This window comes from Epinephelus fuscoguttatus, linkage group LG10 (genome assembly GCF_011397635.1).
Source record: "Epinephelus fuscoguttatus linkage group LG10, E.fuscoguttatus.final_Chr_v1".
In the NCBI taxonomy this organism is placed as follows: Eukaryota; Metazoa; Chordata; class Actinopteri; order Perciformes; family Serranidae; genus Epinephelus; species Epinephelus fuscoguttatus.
In genome coordinates, this window is record NC_064761.1 from 34,127,643 (window position 1) to 34,146,845 (window position 19,203).

The 19,203-nt window shown below is 40.0% G+C and overlaps 3 protein-coding genes across 7 annotated transcripts in view; 2 read left to right on the plus strand and 1 right to left on the minus strand.

Moving 5' to 3' along the window:
* Positions 1-194: 194 nt before the first annotated feature.
* gpx4a (glutathione peroxidase 4a) lies at positions 195-10,334 on the plus strand. Of its 4 annotated transcripts, none has more exons than XM_049587711.1 (7): positions 195-233; positions 7,519-7,613; positions 7,704-7,848; positions 8,036-8,187; positions 8,343-8,367; positions 9,504-9,563; positions 9,984-10,334. In XM_049587711.1, the coding sequence occupies exons 1-7, from the start codon at positions 210-212 to the stop codon at positions 10,014-10,016; spliced, it is 534 nt and encodes a 177-aa protein (XP_049443668.1). In that variant the 5' UTR covers positions 195-209; the 3' UTR covers positions 10,017-10,334. The 4 variants fall into 4 exon arrangements, with proteins under 4 accessions (XP_049443668.1, XP_049443666.1, XP_049443665.1 ...); XM_049587709.1 differs by lacking the exon at positions 195-233 and adding an exon at positions 5,426-5,534; XM_049587708.1 differs by lacking the exon at positions 195-233 and adding an exon at positions 5,428-5,561.
* polr2eb (RNA polymerase II, I and III subunit E, b) lies at positions 376-5,206 on the minus strand. Its single transcript, XM_049587707.1, has 8 exons — positions 5,034-5,206; positions 3,984-4,158; positions 3,705-3,820; positions 3,453-3,533; positions 3,261-3,319; positions 2,949-3,027; positions 1,694-1,766; positions 376-530 (listed from the first exon to the last, which is right to left on the minus strand). Exons 1-7 carry the CDS (start codon positions 5,088-5,090, stop codon positions 1,701-1,703), a joined length of 633 nt encoding a protein of 210 aa, XP_049443664.1. The 5' UTR covers positions 5,091-5,206; the 3' UTR covers positions 376-530; positions 1,694-1,700.
* A 3,310-nt stretch (positions 10,335-13,644) lies between the features above and the next one.
* Positions 13,645-19,203, plus strand: part of pip5k1ca (phosphatidylinositol-4-phosphate 5-kinase, type I, gamma a) — a 76,034-nt gene continuing 70,475 nt past the window's right edge. For both annotated transcript variants that reach the window (XM_049587699.1, XM_049587700.1), the window contains exon 1: positions 13,645-14,033. In XM_049587699.1, the coding sequence (XP_049443656.1) occupies positions 13,901-14,033 (133 nt within the window). In that variant the 5' untranslated portion in view covers positions 13,645-13,900. The remainder of the gene's footprint in view (positions 14,034-19,203) is intronic.

The window sequence follows — 19,203 nt, forward strand, 5'->3', positions numbered from 1 at the left end:
GTCGTAAGTGTAAAGGCAAATTGAGGAAGAGTAAACTAAAAGGTGAGCAGGAACAGAATGAATGTAAACACCGTCACTGACGATCATTCAGTGCAAATGTATTCACTTCCCTGGTGTTGGGGAGGGCACTAGAGGAACAGTTCACTACAGTGGGTGGTGGTTTTATAGCTGCAACATTTCCAGTAGCTTTTGTCTCCAGCAGCTTCAGCATGCCTTTCAAAAGGAAAAAGAAGGTAGGCTTCTAAAACCATTACAGCACGAAGTAGATAGAATTATCAGTTGTGTCCTGCTTTAAATTTAAAACCTCTCGTTGCTTTTTAAAATGTACACAAAGGGTGAGATAATACGACAAAATCATCTTGAGGAAACAATGACTTCTTTTTGAATAGTTTATTTTACAAAATCAGTAAATACAAGAAAACTAACTTAAACACAAGTCAGAAGCAAAAGAATAATCCATGGATGATTGAGAGATGGAACGTCGTCTGTGTCCTTCACTGGTCGTCCTACATGTGGATCCAGAAGTGTATCTGGAAAGTAAAACATAGAAAGTACGTTTTATTACAGTTTTTCTCGACTGCTAAGATATACTTAATGAACTGGGATCCACTTGATCTTCATCATCATCATTTTACAACACCATAAAGCCTTATTTATGGCAGGGTGCTCGACACTTTTTATAAGTATTGTTCAATAGAAATTAAACAGTTGTGCATAATGCTTCTACAAATGGTTTTAAGTTGTCTCCATGGCAACCATAGACCCCTGAGTCTATTTCTATCATGTTTAGTAAAGTGTAATCTGCACAGACAGCTGTTTAAATCACACAAATATCTCATTGTAGGTCTGTATGTGTTGTTTACTTTAACCATATCTATGGTACATGAATTGATCAATTCTCAGTCTGTGTGTGAGCAGCAGATTCCCCTGACTAACCACAGGGGGCTGAGAAATGTTAAGTCTTCTCTTGCAAATGTGTTAACACTTTTTCATTGGGTTCATGCATTTTTAAAACCTTCTTTTAAAAACAGTTAACCCAACACTCCACTGGATTAACAGTGTTTAACAGAAGGAAAGCATCTACCACAACTCTTCAATCAACAATCAGCTGTTATCTATCTGTAACAGATGCCGCCTCTGTGCTGCCATTTGCAAGCATGGATCAAAGAAGCCAAAGGCATGTAAAATTAAATAGTGAATGCAAAAACAGTGAGAAAACTATCTTAAAAAAAGTTTTATTTTTAAGTATCTTAACAGGGAATCTCAAGAACATGTAGGTGCAGAGTGCAGCAGTGCTTCTGTTAATCTTCAGTCAAATCATCTGCACATACAGTATCTCAAGCTTTGATATGCTTGCTCACTTTTTTGGGGCAAATGCTGTAACTGTAAAGTACAAACAAATCGCACATGCATGTAGCACAAACTGAGGGTGAACCTGTTCATGTTGATAGCTATTAGTTTAGAAATACTGGCTTTTTCTGCATTTTGAAAACAAAACAAAAAATGCTGTAAATCCCAGGTCAGTCCCGACTTCAACCAAAGTCACAGGAAATAACTGTTAGAACATTTAGCTATTAATGTTTTACCCTGTGCATAAGTATCTATGCACTTAATATCACAGGCTAAATTTTATCAGCGTGACTGTCTCGTCTTTTCATAAAAAACACTGCAAAGTTGGCGATACCACACTCACCTGTGTGTCACTGCACCAGTCTGTATGTGATGTACCTCCCGGCTGTTTCACTGGGTCTGATGATCTTTACCACCTGAAGTTGTAGTCAGAAAAGCAGAATTTCAGACTGGACAGGAATTACTGGAATGACTGAGTACTTTGAATACAGGTGTGTTTGTATTTGAATACTGGTCGAGGTTCATTCAAATTACAGCTGCTATCACGTTACATGGAATTTCACGGGGGTGAAGCTAAACACTGTTCATCTGTACACCCGGTTACATGATGGCTTCTCATTCAGAATGAAATAAATCTGAATAAAATCATTCGGAATTAAAGTTTTTCCAATGTAGTTTGCACGGGAGATCAGTTAAATTGCCTTTATTCAGGTCTGCGCAAGGTTTGGGGCAGGGAAGATTTCTGATTGGATAGGGGGCGGGGCGGATGTTACGTGTTTACGTTTACCGGAAGAAAACACTGTAGTCCTCGCTCCTGATAACAAGATGCTTGACGACGACGTTCTCTACATTCTCTAGAATGCACTCTACATTCAGTGAATGTAGAGTCTGTAGGCAAACCCCGGAGATCTTGCCTCCGGAAGAAGAGCGGAAGAGCCCTGGTTTCCGGTTGTAGGCTGTTTGTAGTCCGCGTGATATTAACCAATCACGTTTGAGCCGGCTGCAGTTGTTGCCAGGTTAAACGGTCCGTGCGGTGAACTAACGAGGCGGAACATAATTGGCGTCACTGCAAACTCTGAATCCATCGCAATGGTTCAGCATATTTACTTATATATAAACGGAAGTCGGAAACGGAAATTCGCCTCCTCCGCCCAAATCAAACCGGAATGCCAAAAAATCGGGGGTCTGCCCCCAGAGGCTGTATCGCCGTCTGCCGGAAGTCAGACGCCGAATACAGCTGTGGGTTCTGAGAATGTCCCTTACATAATCAATGTATGTTTAAAATGTTTAGTTAAGTCAAAAGTCTAGTATATTACAGTTTTTGGCCACCGTTCCTACCTGTAGTGCTAAAATAGTTTAAACACATAACATTGCTACAAGTCCTAATAAGACCCAAATCATAATGAAATGGACTTATCTTTTGAATGTCTTTAAAACATCATGTCTTGTAACATAATGGGTCTGAAACTCTGTTTGAGCGATCACACTCCTTTACTGAAAAGCAGCTTATCAGAGGATTAACCCAAGATCAAAAGCACAGCACCATGCACCCTTGTATTAGTAACAATCTTATGCATTATCATCATTAGACGTGTTACCTGTCCTCTTTTCAAGCCAAAGTAGCGAGCCACAGGGTCCCCGGCCTGGATCCTAGGCAGCTGACTTTCCTTCAGTTTACTGAGATAAAAATGTTAAGTGAGGATAACAAATATATTTTCATGAAAACCTGAGCCTCAAAAAGACACCAAATACAGCTCGATGGTGGTCTTCAGCTAATTCAACTGCTATTTTATACTTAACTATAAACAGTGAGTCGTCTGAAGATGACCAAGTGCATTTTTCAGCAGGCACGTCTCATTTAAACATTTTAAAATTCAGTTACTTTAATATTTCAATGTGTTTAAGGATACTATCTTGCCAGAAGTTCAGTCACTTCCTCTTTTGTCATGACAATGTGCTCTGGAACAAGCTGGAAGAAAGACAGAAAAAATGCATCAAAAACAAAAATGGAATTCTACATCTGAGGCACTGTCTGTAAGATCATTTTAAAAACGTAGTGTCGATTGGATTTAATACAGTAGACTTATGAGTCTGTTGTTTACCTCGTGCTCTGTGATGTTAATAAGCAGCTCCTGTTGTAGAAACTGTTCCAGTATGTATTTGGGTGCCATGTCGACGAGAGACTGTAAGGAGACATTTCATTAAGTGTGTTTACCAAGAGAGCAAGATCCGAAACATGAAGTTAATTAACAGGATAATCACAGAATCATTGCAGGAAACTTTCAGAAATCACATACTTCATCTTTTTCGTACACAATTTGTGCTGGTTTGTTAAATATGATATAGATGTTTACCTGTTTGGCCGACGGTGTCATGCCCATCTGAACAACAATGATGGCTCGTGTGATGTTCTCCTCCTGCATCCTCTGACAGTACATCTTAATCGTCTTGATTCCCACCTTGGGCTCCTCTGACAAGTGAAAATTAACATCCACGTGTCATAGGCATAGCCATAAATCAAACGCTCACCATTTAAGATAACATATGGGACACATCTTAAGTCCTAAGACAGTGCGTGTATCCCTATAAAGGCATGCTGGCCACCTAGTGTCCAATAACGGGTGTACACCTACCAGGAAAGAAAACAAACATCTGGTCGGTCGGGTCATCGTTGTGCGCCACCAGCACAGTGAGGTCTGTGCGTCTGGGGCGACCCTCACTGGGCTTGTCTCCAAACTGACTCTTGAATTCGTCCAGTGTCTGGTCCAACTCGTCCTGTGTCACCAGGTAGCCTCTATCATGGCACAGCTGAGAATTTAAAGATGATATTATTAAGTCGGTGAATGTACAGGACAAACCCTAATCTTTAAAAGCAAACTCAAAGAGATGAGATATGTCGGGCACCTCTCGACTTACAGCCTGTAAACCATCTCTAACAACAATTACAAGGCAGTGTGTGGACTTTATCTGTCTTTAAGGTTGAAATTAGGTCTTTATTTAGGGTTTAAAATCTCCTAGTGTATGGCAACTGTATAGGTTTGCAGACTGAACAGCTCAACTGACATTAACTTGTCCTGCAAATTATGGTGGGTGGATGGTGGGTAAGAATGTTCCACATTCAAGTGAAGACTTTGGAGTTCTTAAGATCAAGAGAATAACTGCTCTGTTATGGAAAAAATATGCAAATGCTCTCTGGGAGCTTAAGTTTGAAGACGACTGAAACCTACCTGACTTTTAGAGAGCTTATATAGAGACATATATACATTGTTAGAGGTAAAACAAAAACAATATTGAATCTTTTTTTTGTCTTTTTTGTACCTTTATTTCTCGTTGATGACATGGTTTATGTAACTACCTATTCCTATGTCAGCTTTTAGCTCTTTAGAGTGTTTTCTATTCGTGTATGTATCTGGCTTTTACTGTCATTTTTCACTGATCAAAACATTGTTTAAAAAGAACTTCTGCTTCTGCAAAGGAAGTGGCACTTCCCCAGGATCAGCTGCTGTTGAATTACCCTGACTAAATCAGCTAGAAGCAAACTGCTTGCCAATAAACTGCCCTACGCTGATGGCAGAATCAACATTACAATGTGTGTCCAACATTACAGAGCGGAACCTGCCGGATAAGCTAAGCTACATGCTAAGCTAGCAAGCTAAAAAAAAAAACATTTAAACGTAACGCACCTGCATGATGGTTTTACGAATCTTCCATAGTCTGTATGTTTCCTCTTCGTCATCCATATCGCCTCAAATGTCCCACTTGCTCTAGATTTAACTTAAAGTTTAATTTTTTGTTGATTTATCAGCACGGCTCCTGTCGACGGCGCGACACACGTTTCCGTTTGTTGCGACGCGGGTTTATGACGTAAGCGTGTGGGTGGAGTTTTACAAAAGATTTTTATAATATTAATTATTATTATTATTATTCTCCGTATTGTAATTGTTATACTAACATTATCGTCATATGTATAATAACAGCGGTGATAATAATAATAATTATTAAATTAATAATAATTTACACGAATGGTTGTATTCAGACCAAGCGCAGTTTCACAACAAACTGCAGGGCGGAGTCAGCAGCTATTCATTAGGATGTGTGTGGCCTCTCTTAAAATAAAAATGAGGCCTTTATTTGTAATTTTGACATTTGGGGCTGTGGCGAGCAGTGGAGCACTCCTGGCGATGGTACTGTACTTAGTTTTATCCCCAACGGTAACGTAATCCTCCATTGTAGCGACTTGGTATGTGTGTGGGGGGTGCTCCTGTGATTTCTCATTTGCGTAACAGCGATGTTTGTAAGGGCAGCTGTAACAACTGCTATTTAACCGTTATAAATTCTGCATATGAGTAAATATGAGTGCTATTTTATGACAAATTTACCGCATGTAGGACTACATGTCAACTCTGTGTCCTCGTGCCTTCGCATTACAAACCTACAAACATTACACAGGCACTTCAGCGTGTTTCTGCATATTAGTAAATTGAGGGTGCTGCAGTGTTGACAAATAGTACAAAGGTACACACGAAAGTGGTTTGTAAAACCGGATATTTGTGCAGCAGTACCCCCATCTGCCTGCTGCTGCTGCTATCAGCTGACAGGCTTATCAGTCTGAGATAGACATCATGTACAGTCATTGATAGCTTTTGCAACACAAGGTCGTTGGCTGCTACAGCTGAAATTTAATTACATAAGCAATGAAAATTAGTTTGTATCTGAGCAGCATCCTTTATGCAACAATCATAAAAGAATATTAGTATTGTCAATAAATGAGGAACTGTACATGAAAAGTAGGTCTGAATGTGTGTAACTGTGTGCTGAAGTTGTCTAAAATGGAGGTATGTTTGTTAAAGTTACTGGAATAAATGTACTTAGTTATTTGCCAACCATTGCTAGTCCTATCATGCAAAAATAAGCTTGCACCACCCATAGAAATCTTTTCTATTCCATGTCCTCAGTCGACAGTTGTACTCAAAATATATTTCACCTGCCATTTTCATTAATGTAGCCTATATTTTTGGCTACTTAACTGTACATTTGAATCATACAGACAATAAAGATTTCATGGAATTGGGTGTAACGTGTTGACAAAGCCAAGCCATGAAGCTTGGTTCCCACGAAGCCAGAAAATTGTGAAATAATCTTGTAAAAATCTGTTTGTTGCCTAATTACAGCTTTGTCTGTTGGGTCTGCTGGTGTGACCAGATTTTAGTTGCAGCCTAGATTTTCCTGAGAAGTCCATGGGCAGGTAACAGAGCTGTTGAAATTATAGACTAGCATTTTGTAATTGCCTGAAACACCAACTCTGTTGTTTTCCCGGATTAAAATTATGTGATATAATAAATTGGGCTCAGTCTTGGTGACTTTGAGATTCATGAGATTATTGTGCTGATTCACTGATGTGATTATTTTGGTTTTCAGTCTGATATTAATCTCATTACATAAGGAGTTTATAAGTGTTTCTTCAGACAGTTGCCCTTTGCCCCAGCCACGTAAGGCTCAGCCGCACACGGCCTAATTTTTGTGCTTTTATAAGGAGAGAACTTGTTGATGAGGTTGTGATAATGTCATGGACTGTGGACTGTAGTTCATATGCAGCTATGATGTGGATTTGTTAGTCAGCAGCAGAGAGGGACCTATTGGAAAATCACAACCTATCAATTCTGTTAATGATCACCTGCTGCCTTTACATGAGAACACTGGATCGGGTGCTGTGTCAGTGGTAGGATTGTGATCTGAGAGTGAGGGTGTAGCTGGAGCCACTCAGTGGGTTACAGATTTGATCGCTCGCTGCCTTCAGAGGACCTTACTGAAGGGCAGTCATGCGTCTGATAGGATCCACTGTCCTTCTCTCTGTCCTGCTGCAGGCTGTGGTAAGAAAAATGAGAGTAGAACTGAAACTGAAGTTGAATTAATCATTTGACGTGGTCTTTATTTTCATTTTAATTTATTTTATGCTTTGTTTGATGCTTTTATTACATAAGATATTCATGTATATTGTTAAATGAGGTGCAAACAGAAGAGATTCAACATTTTGTACTGTCTTTAAAAATACATTTTTAGGGGAAATGTGTATATCTGCTGCAGCATGTACTTCTTCTTATCTATTTTTCATTATGCTGGATGAAAGTAAGCTCCTGTCACTCAAGTTGTCTTTCTTTCCCCTCACAGTCTGCTCAGACAGAGGACTGGCAGAGGGCCACGTCTATCTATGACTTCTCAGCATTGGATATTGATGGCAATTTGGTTTCCCTAGAAAAATACAGGTAAAACCTCACCCTAACTCTAACTTTGCTGCAGAATCCCATGTCGTAAGCCTGCCATCACTAAAACGTTCAATGTGTTTCTATCCACAGGGGGAACGTTGTCATCATCACCAACGTTGCCTCTAAATGAGGCAAAACCCCAGTAAACTACTCTCAGTTTGCGGAGATGCACGCCAAGTACGCTGAGAGAGGTTTACGCATCCTTGCCTTCCCTTCTAACCAGTTTGGGAACCAGGTATGTAACACATGGGTGTTTTAATAAAGGACATTGCCCGTGCAGGTCCGAGCTTGTGATGTGAGAATGTCATATCACCGGGGATGTGAAACAGCAAGCGAGTTTATTCACAAAACATTTTATAACCATATTTGCAAACATGCACTGACCAGTGACATTATCTCTCTGAACTTGTTTCACTTCGAAGGAGCCGGGCACTGAGGCTCAGATCAAGAACTTCGCCCAGAGCTACAACGCTCAGTTTGACATATTCGGTAAGGTCGATGTGAACGGGGCCAGCGCTCTTCCTCTGTGGAAGTGGCTGAAGGAGCAGCCCAACGGGAGCGGCTTATTTGGAAAGTAAGTGGTGATATTATAACCAATATATTGCTACTATAATTACATGATACTTGCAGTTGAATTAGAGCCTGATCCTTTATTCAGTCAACTATTGATCATCATAATGTTTGTTCAGTGATTATTTCCTAACGTGTGATTTGTTTTTATACCTGCAGTAGCATCAAGTGGAATTTCACCAAGGTAAATGTTTTTTAACAGTTATTTATTATCTATTGAAAATTAATAGACCTTACAACTGATCATCTATTCCTGTATTCTTGTGCATCAGCAGTGCAAAGCAGGTGTCCTTTATCGTATGTATTATCATCACCAAACAGTATACCCACACCTTATTTTCTGGTACAGGATAATTATTGGAAGAAGCCTGTTAATGCTTTTTTAAAGTTTTTAATACTTTTTATTTGTTGCATTATTCTCCCTTACATTAGTTATTTCTCAAAAAAAAAAAGAAAAAAAAAGCAGGTATCAGTTTTTGTAACAGTTCTGTATATCCCTCCCACCCCAACCTACAATCCCTACATATCAAAAGGAAATAAAATAATAATAGTAATAATAACATTTAAAGTAATAAAGTTAATAATAACGACTAAATACATAGGTACATTTGATAAAAGATGAAGTATCAGGAAATAATAATGAAATTATTATTAATAATAATAATAATAATAATAATATTCATAATAATGATAATAAATAAGTAAAAAATAAAAGGTAAAGATATAGGTTTGGGATATAGTGTTTAATTTTTATAATAACAATAATAATCATTGTTATTATAATGCTAATAATAATAATAGTAATAGTAATACAATAATAATAATGATTGTTATTGGTTATTTATTATTTTTATTTAATAATTAAAACAAAAAATAGAATTAGATTAAGAAATAGGTTGGGGATATAGTTTTTTATTTTTATAATAATAATCATTGTTATTATAATGCTAATAATAATGATAATGATAGTAATAGTAATACAATAATAATAATGATAATAATAATGTAATAATATATAACATATCTAATATATAACAAAAAATAGAATTAGATTAAGAAAAAGGTTGGGGATATAGTTGTTTATTTTTATTATAATAAAAATAACAATAATAATTTTCCATCTCACATCAAACACCTTAAACAGATTCCCAATCCTGTGGTTTATTATCTCCATTTTATAGATTTTAATTGTGTCCCCCTATTTGCTTAGTCGTTGCGCCTTTGGTTTCAGCCACAGAATGTTTCATTCTAAAACTAAAAATAGTTTTTTGTTTCATGCTCACTGTATTTGAGTTCTGTCTTGTTCCTCTTTCTCTCTAGTTTTTGATCGACAGACAGGGTCAGGTGGTGAAGAGATACGGACCCCTGGATGATCCCAGCGTACGTACAAACATGTTACTTTACCACAGACACTGAAGTGAATATCGACTGCAGCACGCTTTGTGTGTCCGTTTATTTTTGTCTTTCCCATGTGGCTGTGTAATTATTTGCCTTCAGCGGCCTGGTGACTCTGGGAGGAGCTTTTCCTGTTTTTGTGCAAATCTTTCCTTCTGCTGTCACAATGTGAGCCCATGCAGATATGACACTGTGCACATGGTGAACAAGTTGGAGAAACAAAAGGGCATTATCTGTGGCCCATAATTCACAAAATCAGTGCACTTTTATTGATATTTAAACATGAGTGGGGGGGGTTACACGCTGATAGATCGCAAATAAAGTTGATGAGTATAGTTGTCAACATTGTTACAGCTGTAACTTCACTCCAGCTGATGTCAACTCTTATTCTTGCTTTCTTTCCAGGTGGTGGAGAAAGATCTTCCCAGATACCTGTAAACACCTACCTGATGAGTCATGTCACCATTTTGTCTTTCCATCACCCTTGTAGCTCCTTTCTCTGCCTCTCCAAGCACCAGTGGATACAGTCTGAGTCCACCCCAGACCAGTGACGGTCTGCTCATAAACCCGCATGCTGGGCAGAGCAGACCTGATGAAAATGGCGTGCAAACCTCCTGGGAGGATTACCAAGCTTGTATCCACTTGGCTCTGTGGAGAGAAAGACAAATGGGCCCTAAATGGATCATTAACTCTTTTAACAGATTAATGTGTGGCATTGTTTTCATAATAAAACGCACTAAGATTTTATGCTAATGATATTTTTGTCTGTGATGTTTATTGTCTGTCAGGAAAACATTGACGTGTTAGGTTTTATTTATCATATTAGATTGGTGCTGCTTGTAGAATAGATGTGTTTGTGTTTTGAGCTATTGTTGTGCACAATGATTTTTCTCTCTGTGTAATGGAAATGGGTGGAGGAAAAGACAGAAAATCCATTTCTGTCGTACTGAAAAATGCAAGTGTGTATCAGAAAACCATTCATGAGTGAGCACTGGAGCCTAAAATGAGACTGTGAGATGTGTTCTTCTGTGCAGAGAAATGTTTTATGTCACAGTCTTTTCTTTTGGACATTGGATTCATACAGTACATCAGCTCAATAGGTAGAAGACAGGCACAGTTATGCTTTGTAGAGAGGTAAGCACAGTGGAGATGGTTGTAGAGACACATATGAACAAGTTAGACCAGGGGTCTTCAATGTTTTTCAGGCCAAGGACCCAGAAGCTGAAAGAGAGGCTGAGCAGGAGCCCCCTACTACATATATAGTATAATATTCCATTGCATATTAAAGGGGAAGTACAACTATTTTTTAAAAGTAATACATGTTATTCATATGGTCTAAGACAGTACAAAAATATTAGCAAACATGAACAACTCTCTCCCAAATTACACAACTAGAGCTCTTAAACTCAAATATATCATCACATAGCACCTGGAGCTGCTCCATAGATGATGAAAGATGTTATAGATAACACTGAGAGCACCCAGGGGAATAGTCTGAGTATCTGGGTGTGTTTTATGTTTCACATCGGAGAACGTTAGAATAGACTAAAGCTCATTTGGATATATGAAAAAAAAGAAAACCAACTGGGTCCACAAACGCAGACTCCCATTCACTGACTACGGAGCAGCTCCAGACTGTATGTAGCCTAATAATGGTCGTAGCTGCCGTAACGTCACCCACTGGTTTGTGGACTGCCATTTTGCAGCTTCAAGGTTGGCATTCCTTCCACTGCCATCTTAATTTTTTGGAGCCAGAAGTGACCCTATTTGGATGAGAAGGTGGAGCTGTGTAGGAGCAAGGAGTGGATCTCACAGAATGTCACTCAGGCGGCCCCACCCTTAAATTTGCATAACTTTGTGCCTAAATAAAACGAGTTATGAAAAATTAATCCCCCTGTACAGTTGGCATGAATGTTGAAATTAGCTAAAAGACCAAAACTTGTTTGTACCAGGCTGCAAACATGATTATTTATGCAGTAAAAGGCAGGATTTTATCATGGCTGTCTGTGAGAGTTTACTCTGTTTTGGAGGGAGCCTCAAGTGGCCATCTGATGAACTGCAGTTCTTGGCACATCCACACTGGCTTCAGCTGTCAGCCCTGGAGGTTGCCACTTGCTCCAGACTTTATACTTGACAAGTTTGAGCCTTACTTCTCTCATTTCAGGCTTTCAGAGAGAGTAGCTCATGTTCAAATATTGACTGAACTTTCCCACACCATGGAAATAACATAACAAGTAGATTCCAGCTGAGAAATACTCTACCTAGATACAGATGCCTGTCAATAAATCTATGTTGACTAGTATGACAGGTTTAGCCTAGAAACAGGTAAAAAAAAGAATGCCTTGAGTTCTTTTAATAGTGGTAATTTCTGCTCTGCATATACAATAATGGCTGAAGGAAATAGTAGTTTGAGGGTTTAGTCAAACTGCATGTTGCTATCGTGAAGAGATAACACCAAGTGCAATGTACAGTAATCTGGTAGTATGAATGACCTCTAATTCTAAGTCTACCCTTGGTTCTGTGCCATACAAGCTGTACATTGTAGATAGATAGATAGATAGATAGATAGATAGATAGATAGATAGATAGATAGATAGGTACTTTATTAATCCCCGTAGGGAAATTGTCGCGTCCATTGGCTAAGGCACATAAAAAAGTACAAGGCACATAAAAGAGTACAAGAACGGGTAATATAAGCATGAATATAAAAGTAAAATAAAATAAGATAAAATAAAATAAAAATAATTTACATGTAAACAGTGTACACAATCCAAAAGTACAAAGTGCAAAAGTGCAGGAGGGTGTGCAGATGTAGTGGGGAAATGAGCTATGTGCTCCCTCCCCCAACTGAGGCGTTGAAGAGTCTGATGGCTGTCGGGATGAAGGACCTCCTGAGCCTCTCAGTCCTGCACCGCAGTGACAGGAGACGATGGCTGCGGCTGCTTTTCTGTCCAGCCAAGATGCAGTGCAGTGGATGATTATCGCAGTCTAGTATGCCCTGCATCTTGCTCCTCAGGCATCTCTCTGTGATGGTCTCCACCGAGTCCAGGCTCCTGCCCAGCACTGAGCCTGCTTTCCGGATGATAGAGCTGTTAGCACCTGAATAAAGGGAAACGCTTACTGTTGGTGTCAAAAACTTAACACATTTTGTCAAGGCTATGTATCCAATATAACAGGGGGTTTTGACATTTTTCAGGGTATGAAATTGCATTGCATATTAAACAAGGCAGATGGAGGTTTTCAAGCAGAGGGCCGCATCAGCTCTTGGCTGCTTGACCTGTATTCACTTTGCAGGTTGTTGCAAAATATGATAGGATTCATGTTCATGTGCATTTTCAGACATATTCTAATGTTTATATTTAAAAAACACTTTTTAAAAAATGCCCGGGATAAAACAGATCTCATTATAAAAGTAAGAGATAAATAATAAAGGAGATAAGATAAAGATATCATTCATTTCATACTCTAAACACACGCACACATACGCACACACAAGCAGTGAACATAAAATAAGTCAGAATTATTGCACACAAAATAAATAATTGAATAAAGCTATTGCACATAACGTAAATATTAATTATTACTGGCTGTGTGATGTCAGTGCAGTGTTCAGTGTTGTAATGGCTTTGGGGTAAAAACAATGACTTGGTGGCCCTCCTGCAGTAACTCTGATGATCCCACTAGGGGTCCTGGACCTCCTGTTGAAGACCCAGTTAATATGAATTTGAATTTGATACACAACACTGTGTAATTAAGATGCAGAGGTCCAAAGTTTTTTTTTTTTTTTTTATGACCCAATTAACCAGTAAACCATCTCTCTATCTGGCAGCTACTTTTCTGTCTCTGTTTAAGCTTTTGGATACAAATAAAGCAAAATATATGACAAAGAGCTGTTGACTCACCAGACAGATTAAGAGCTTGCGTAAATGTAATGGCAACCACTCAGACTCCATCACTTGAAGCTGACCTCTGCGTGTGATTCAGAGCACCCGAGAGGACGCGCTGAGCTCCTGGCTGCAGCTCCCTCAGCCACCTGCAGAGGGCGCCGCGGTGTCCGGCACTAAAACCCAGGCAGCAGCAGCAGCAGCAGCAGCACAGTAGCGGCAGCAAGTGCGGTGCAGTCGACCTGAGAGGAGCGGACGGACGCTGCTCCGCCGTCGTGAGGAAACACCGCACAGATGAAGGGACCGTTGCGGATAACTATCACACATTCCTGCGTTTGAGCACCGAGCCACACTCTCCTCCGTCCTCTCACCGGGATCGCGCCGCCGCTGTGGGTCTTTCATCAGGAGGGCTTGCCTGTTTTTCCTCCGGGAGGCTGAATGGAGGCAGCAGCCGAGGGAGCGGTCGGGCTGTCGGAGGCCAGGGACGGGAGTCCGCTATCCGGGGCCGCAGCATCCGATGATGGTGACACGGTCGTCGGAGTTAGCTACGGGATGGACACCGCGGACATGGGTACTTTTCCAGCTTTCTCTCATATAAACCGTGTCCGTGTTCATGTTTATTTCATCACCCTGACATCCATTTCCATCTGATGCCACTGCTGTGAACAGAAATTCCCGACTCATCTTTGCTAGCAAGGAATTGGTAAGCTAACGTTAAGCTAGTAGCTAACTTAGCTGAATGGATGTGGGCAGCAGGTAAAGTTAGACGCTTACATTTTAACGTATAATACACCGTGTAATGTGTGGAGTACATTCATATAGCTGGAGTCGTGTGTAGCCAGCAACACAGCAAACCATGGCTACGTATGAATCGATATATGGAAGAGCAATATGATATGTATATAGTATAGCTGTATATCTCATTACTGGGCTTGACATATAGACAGAGCCAGGGGTGCAGCTAGGATTTGTGGTCACCTCCTCCCTGGGAACAAATTTCTCTCAGCCCCCCCCCCCCCCCCCCCCCCCGCCTTCTCCACCCTTAGGCACCCAGACTTATCACCACCTGTCATCCACAGGCTGTAGCAAATTAAACAAACATGATCATCACCCATTAAAGGCTCATTTTGGGTTTACTGTTTGCCACCATCTTGGCATGTACTGGAGCTGTACACATTTCTACAAAGAGGAGGGCTGATGGCCAAATTGCAGAGACCATGGCTAACAGTGACAGGATGAGGCACTAAGCCATTAGACCAGACATTATAATATTCTAATATCAGGGTTCCTCCCTTCCTAAGACACACAGAGGACATTTGTAGTCAGCAGACATGTATATGTTACAGTAGGAAAAGCACAGGTGTTGCTAATAACATTTACAATGGCACCGCTGTATTTAAAGGGATACATCGCCGATTCCCAACCTGCTCTGTATCAAAACAATGTGGTAAACTTCCCTCCACCTAACCAGTGCCTAGATATCTCTCATTCACCTCGTTTCGCTGGCCCTCACGCTGTTTTTCGAGCTACAAGCTGTACTACTTTTGAATTGCCTGCCACCCATGCCCCCACCATGGACACAAAGAGCATAGCAGTGGATCAAGAGACAGACCCGCCCCTCTCTTTCTCTCTCTTTCAACCTCAGACCAAAATTCAGTCAGACAGTAAAGCTAGACAGTGCTGATCGAGTATATAAAGACTATGTTACTGTATTTCTTGCCTGTGTTTGTAGCAGGAGCGATTGCTCTGAGACAACAAGGGAGGCTGAACTTCCCCTAAAATGATGAAGAAATGGTCAAATATGCACTATTGAATTTACATTAAAATAAGAATTTACATTGCATTAAACGTGCACTAGGATGCATTTAACATCATGACTATGATGGTCAAACGTCGGCTATTTATCACCAGTTTTCAAACGCGACCTCCCTGTCATACATTCTCGTGTCAGCACGGAGGACGCGGAGCCTCCAAGCATTCCTATGAGACAGCACTGAGCAGGTTTTTTTCATGCAGCAAAGTGAGACGGTCATTGGATAAATGCGACAAAATCGTCACTTCCAGGGAGGCTCAGCTTCCCTGGGACCTAATGGAGCGGTAGGCGGGAGAGGACGCTCGGTGTATGCATGATGATTGGAGGAATTGGAAAAGGCTGAACCCCTTTGTGATTGACAGCGCATTGCATTTTGAGCTCAGTCCCATGCGGATATTTGTGAGTGGAGTCTTCTGACAGAGTGCCGTCCGGAGTTCCTTATTTCCATAAGCCATATAGCTAATTTTCACCGTTTGTAAACCCATCTGAAATCTTTGAGGTGTGTTTTTCTGTTGTTCTATGGCATGAGTGTAGTTGAAAAACAACTTCCATTAAATGTTCCTTTTAGCGTTAGAGTTTAGAGTTTGTGAACAGAAGTGGGCGCCATACGGTTTCCTGCACAGTGAAAATGAAGGCTGAAAAAACTGAGATTACACAGTCAACATAGGCAGCGATGATCAAATATAAACAAAGATTCTGTTACTGTGTTGTCTCTATCTCGCCTTAAGGGTTTTTAGAAACATGTTTTAACTTACTGTCATACTGTAATGCGAGATTGTTTCTTGCTAGCCAGCCGCCATTGTTTCAAATGGTTGTATTTACATTATGTCACCCACCAGCGGGACCTTTTATTGGTGTGGTGCAGCGCAGTGCATTCTGGTATTTGTAGGTCTTCTCCCTCTCGAGAAAAAGCTTTCTTTTTAGCACCCATTTCTAAAGTATTTATGTCTTTCTACTGCATAGACATCCTAGTTTTATTATAAGGTCATCTTTCCAGCGGTGAAGTACTTCTTTAAGTGTCCCAGTAAGCCGTGACAGTGTGACAGTGAGACATCATGCACAATATCAGGATAAAAACTGTATATAAAGATGGAAAACGTGTCTTTGCTCAATCCCACTGTACAAATATGAAGCCAAAATATCTGCTGCCATCTTGCACTGGTGACGTCAGTGGGAGCCTGAGTCTGAGCAGTAGCAACTCTGCACAATCAAGCTCCCACCCAACCAATCATGGGCTGCACCATTGATCATGAGGACACCACTAGGCACATATGGCTGTCAGTCATGACGTCAAACCCCTTTTCAGAGCATCAAATAACTGATTAAAAGCATGATGACAAATACCTAAAATGACACAAGCCATTTTTATTATTTTTTGATGTGGACTTTGTTCCCTAGTTTGGCCCATGTCCCATCCACTAAAATGGAGGTGGGAGCACCATGGAGTCATCAAGATGTTTTGGCTGCACTTTCGGGGTGTTATCATGTCATCCATCTTTGTATGCAATGAAGGACACTGAAACTAGAGCTGCTAAATGGAACTCAGCCATCATCAATTTTATTATTTACACCTGCATTTTTGTACCCTGATGCATCAGAAATCTGTTTTGTTTAAAAGGCTTATTAGATAGAAATCTGTCAGGCTGCTATAAGTAGATTTTTTTCATCATATATTGGTATTGTGTATGCAGTATATTGGATAAAAAGTAACAAGATATTGCAATATAGAAAAGCAAGAGAGCTAAAGTATATTGTCCAACTGCAAAATGTCCTGCTCAGTGCTCAAAGCAGAGGCTAAAAATCTGTAATAACCAACTTTAAGGATCCATATAAAAGCACTTGTTTATGCTTAAATGTGAATATTAGCCAACGCATGGTTATCAGATTTTTTAAACTCTCAAATATCCACATCAGCCTTTGAATTTTTTTAGTCACAGTTTCTTGAGGCCATTAGCTGCTCTGTCACTGCGGTGTGTTGTGGCTGTTTGTCCCATAGGGTTACAGGCTGCATTTGTTGAGGGCGTATCAGTGATGAGAGGTGAGGGAGGTAAGAAGTAATAAGTACCCTCCTCTCAGCCGTTGCTTTGGCTGTGGACTTAAGATAAGATTAATTGTGTTTTTTTATATATATATCTGTCATACATTATTCCAGGATGATGGAGCTGTGTGTGGGAAAGTAAGCCTTCTAAGTTCTTTATTTATTTTGTGTTGCTTAAATCAGTCATCAGGACAGGTTTGACTACCTGAAGATTTCCATGTAAAAGGGTGAAGTTAGTTAGAATGATGAGGCGTATTTAAACTGCCTTAAAAAAACAAACAAGAGCCAGTGATGCTGTCTTCTCACACAGAAAGAAGCGTACATTTTGATAATTCTCAAATTAACCGGTTTTTATTTGGAAATCAATAATAGGGTTTTGCATGTATTCAATACAACTCTATCATGGGACTGTTCAAAGCAAGTTGCAGTTGTTTAGCAGCTTATTTAATCATTATAATAAACAACTGCATCATTAACATATAGTTTGAAGCTACTAACCTGTGTAAGTGATACAGTGTTACTTGATATAGCCATGTGTGTACTGTAAATACACGTATGGCTTTTGAGTCTAACAGCAATCAGTCATGCTGCATTCACTGGTCACTGTACATCACAGTTTGATGCTTCTCATTGTCCCTGGTGAGGAAAGTGCTGACTCTGACAAGAGCTCAGAACAGGCTCATGAATCAAAGAGCTGTCTGGTGAGGGCCACTCATCCAGCTTAGCTGTATCAGATGATGAAAACTGAAAAAGTCTCTAGGCGCCTTTGGCTGCAGATGCTTTCTTTTTCTGGCATGCTTGCTGGCACGTGTTTCATGCACTCAGGGTGATTTCACAAGTGTGTACCTTTTCAGTCAGTGAACCTTTGCATGCAATGGAAAACACAGACCTTAGTTACTGGAGGGAGGAAGAGAGTGTGAGCTTGCACGTGCAGATGAGCAGTGTTAAGCAGATGTATTATTGAGTACGCCTCTCCCTGCCAAATGTATTCAGGTTGGTGTTTTACCCACAGCTGGCATTCACCTATCTGTTTTGTATTTTGCTTTACTTGAGGTTGGCTGAGAGAGCAGCAAGATATAGTAAAGCAGTAGAGGACAAATCTTCCTAACACGATGTGATCTGTGTGATGACACTGTGACAGTGACGAAGACTGAAACACACCGCTCTGTTTAAGCCTCTCGTTTTTTAACACACCAACATCTGAAACCTTGTTACCTCATTTAACCTCAGCTTTATTAATCTCGGCTAATGCTGTCGGCTGAGTTGGTTTTAAATATTGCTGAGACAAGGCATATTTCAATTACACCCATCATCCATGCGGCACCATTCCAATATGATATTAGAGCAGCAATTCACCAGTGCTTGACGTCCCATTAAAGAAAAAGCCAGTCTAGTTACTTTGAAACAAGTCGTCCAGTGAAACAAGGACTTATTCTCCTTTCAAAGCTATTTGCTATTACACTAACACTACTACACTGATTCTAAAATAAACTGTAGTTCTGCCATGTGTGTGATTTCACTCATTAATATTTATAACTAACACCTTTCCTAGAATTCCTGATCAAAGCAGCCAAAATTGTCTTTGAAATATGTCAGAGCTTAAAGGTCCAGTGTGTAAGATTAGGGGGATATATTGGCAGAAATTGAAGAAATGGAATATAACATAATAAGTATGTTTTCTTTAGTGTATAATCACCTGAAAATAGTAATAATTGTTGTGTTCTCGTTACCTTAGAATGAGTCTTTTATATCTACGTAGGGAGCAGGAATTTTCTTAGTCGACCGATATTCATCATTTAGGGCCATTGGTCGACTAGTCGCCCGCATGTTTACGATATTAAGTCAGTTATTAAATGATATATTTTAGGCGGGGCAACACAATGGTTTGAG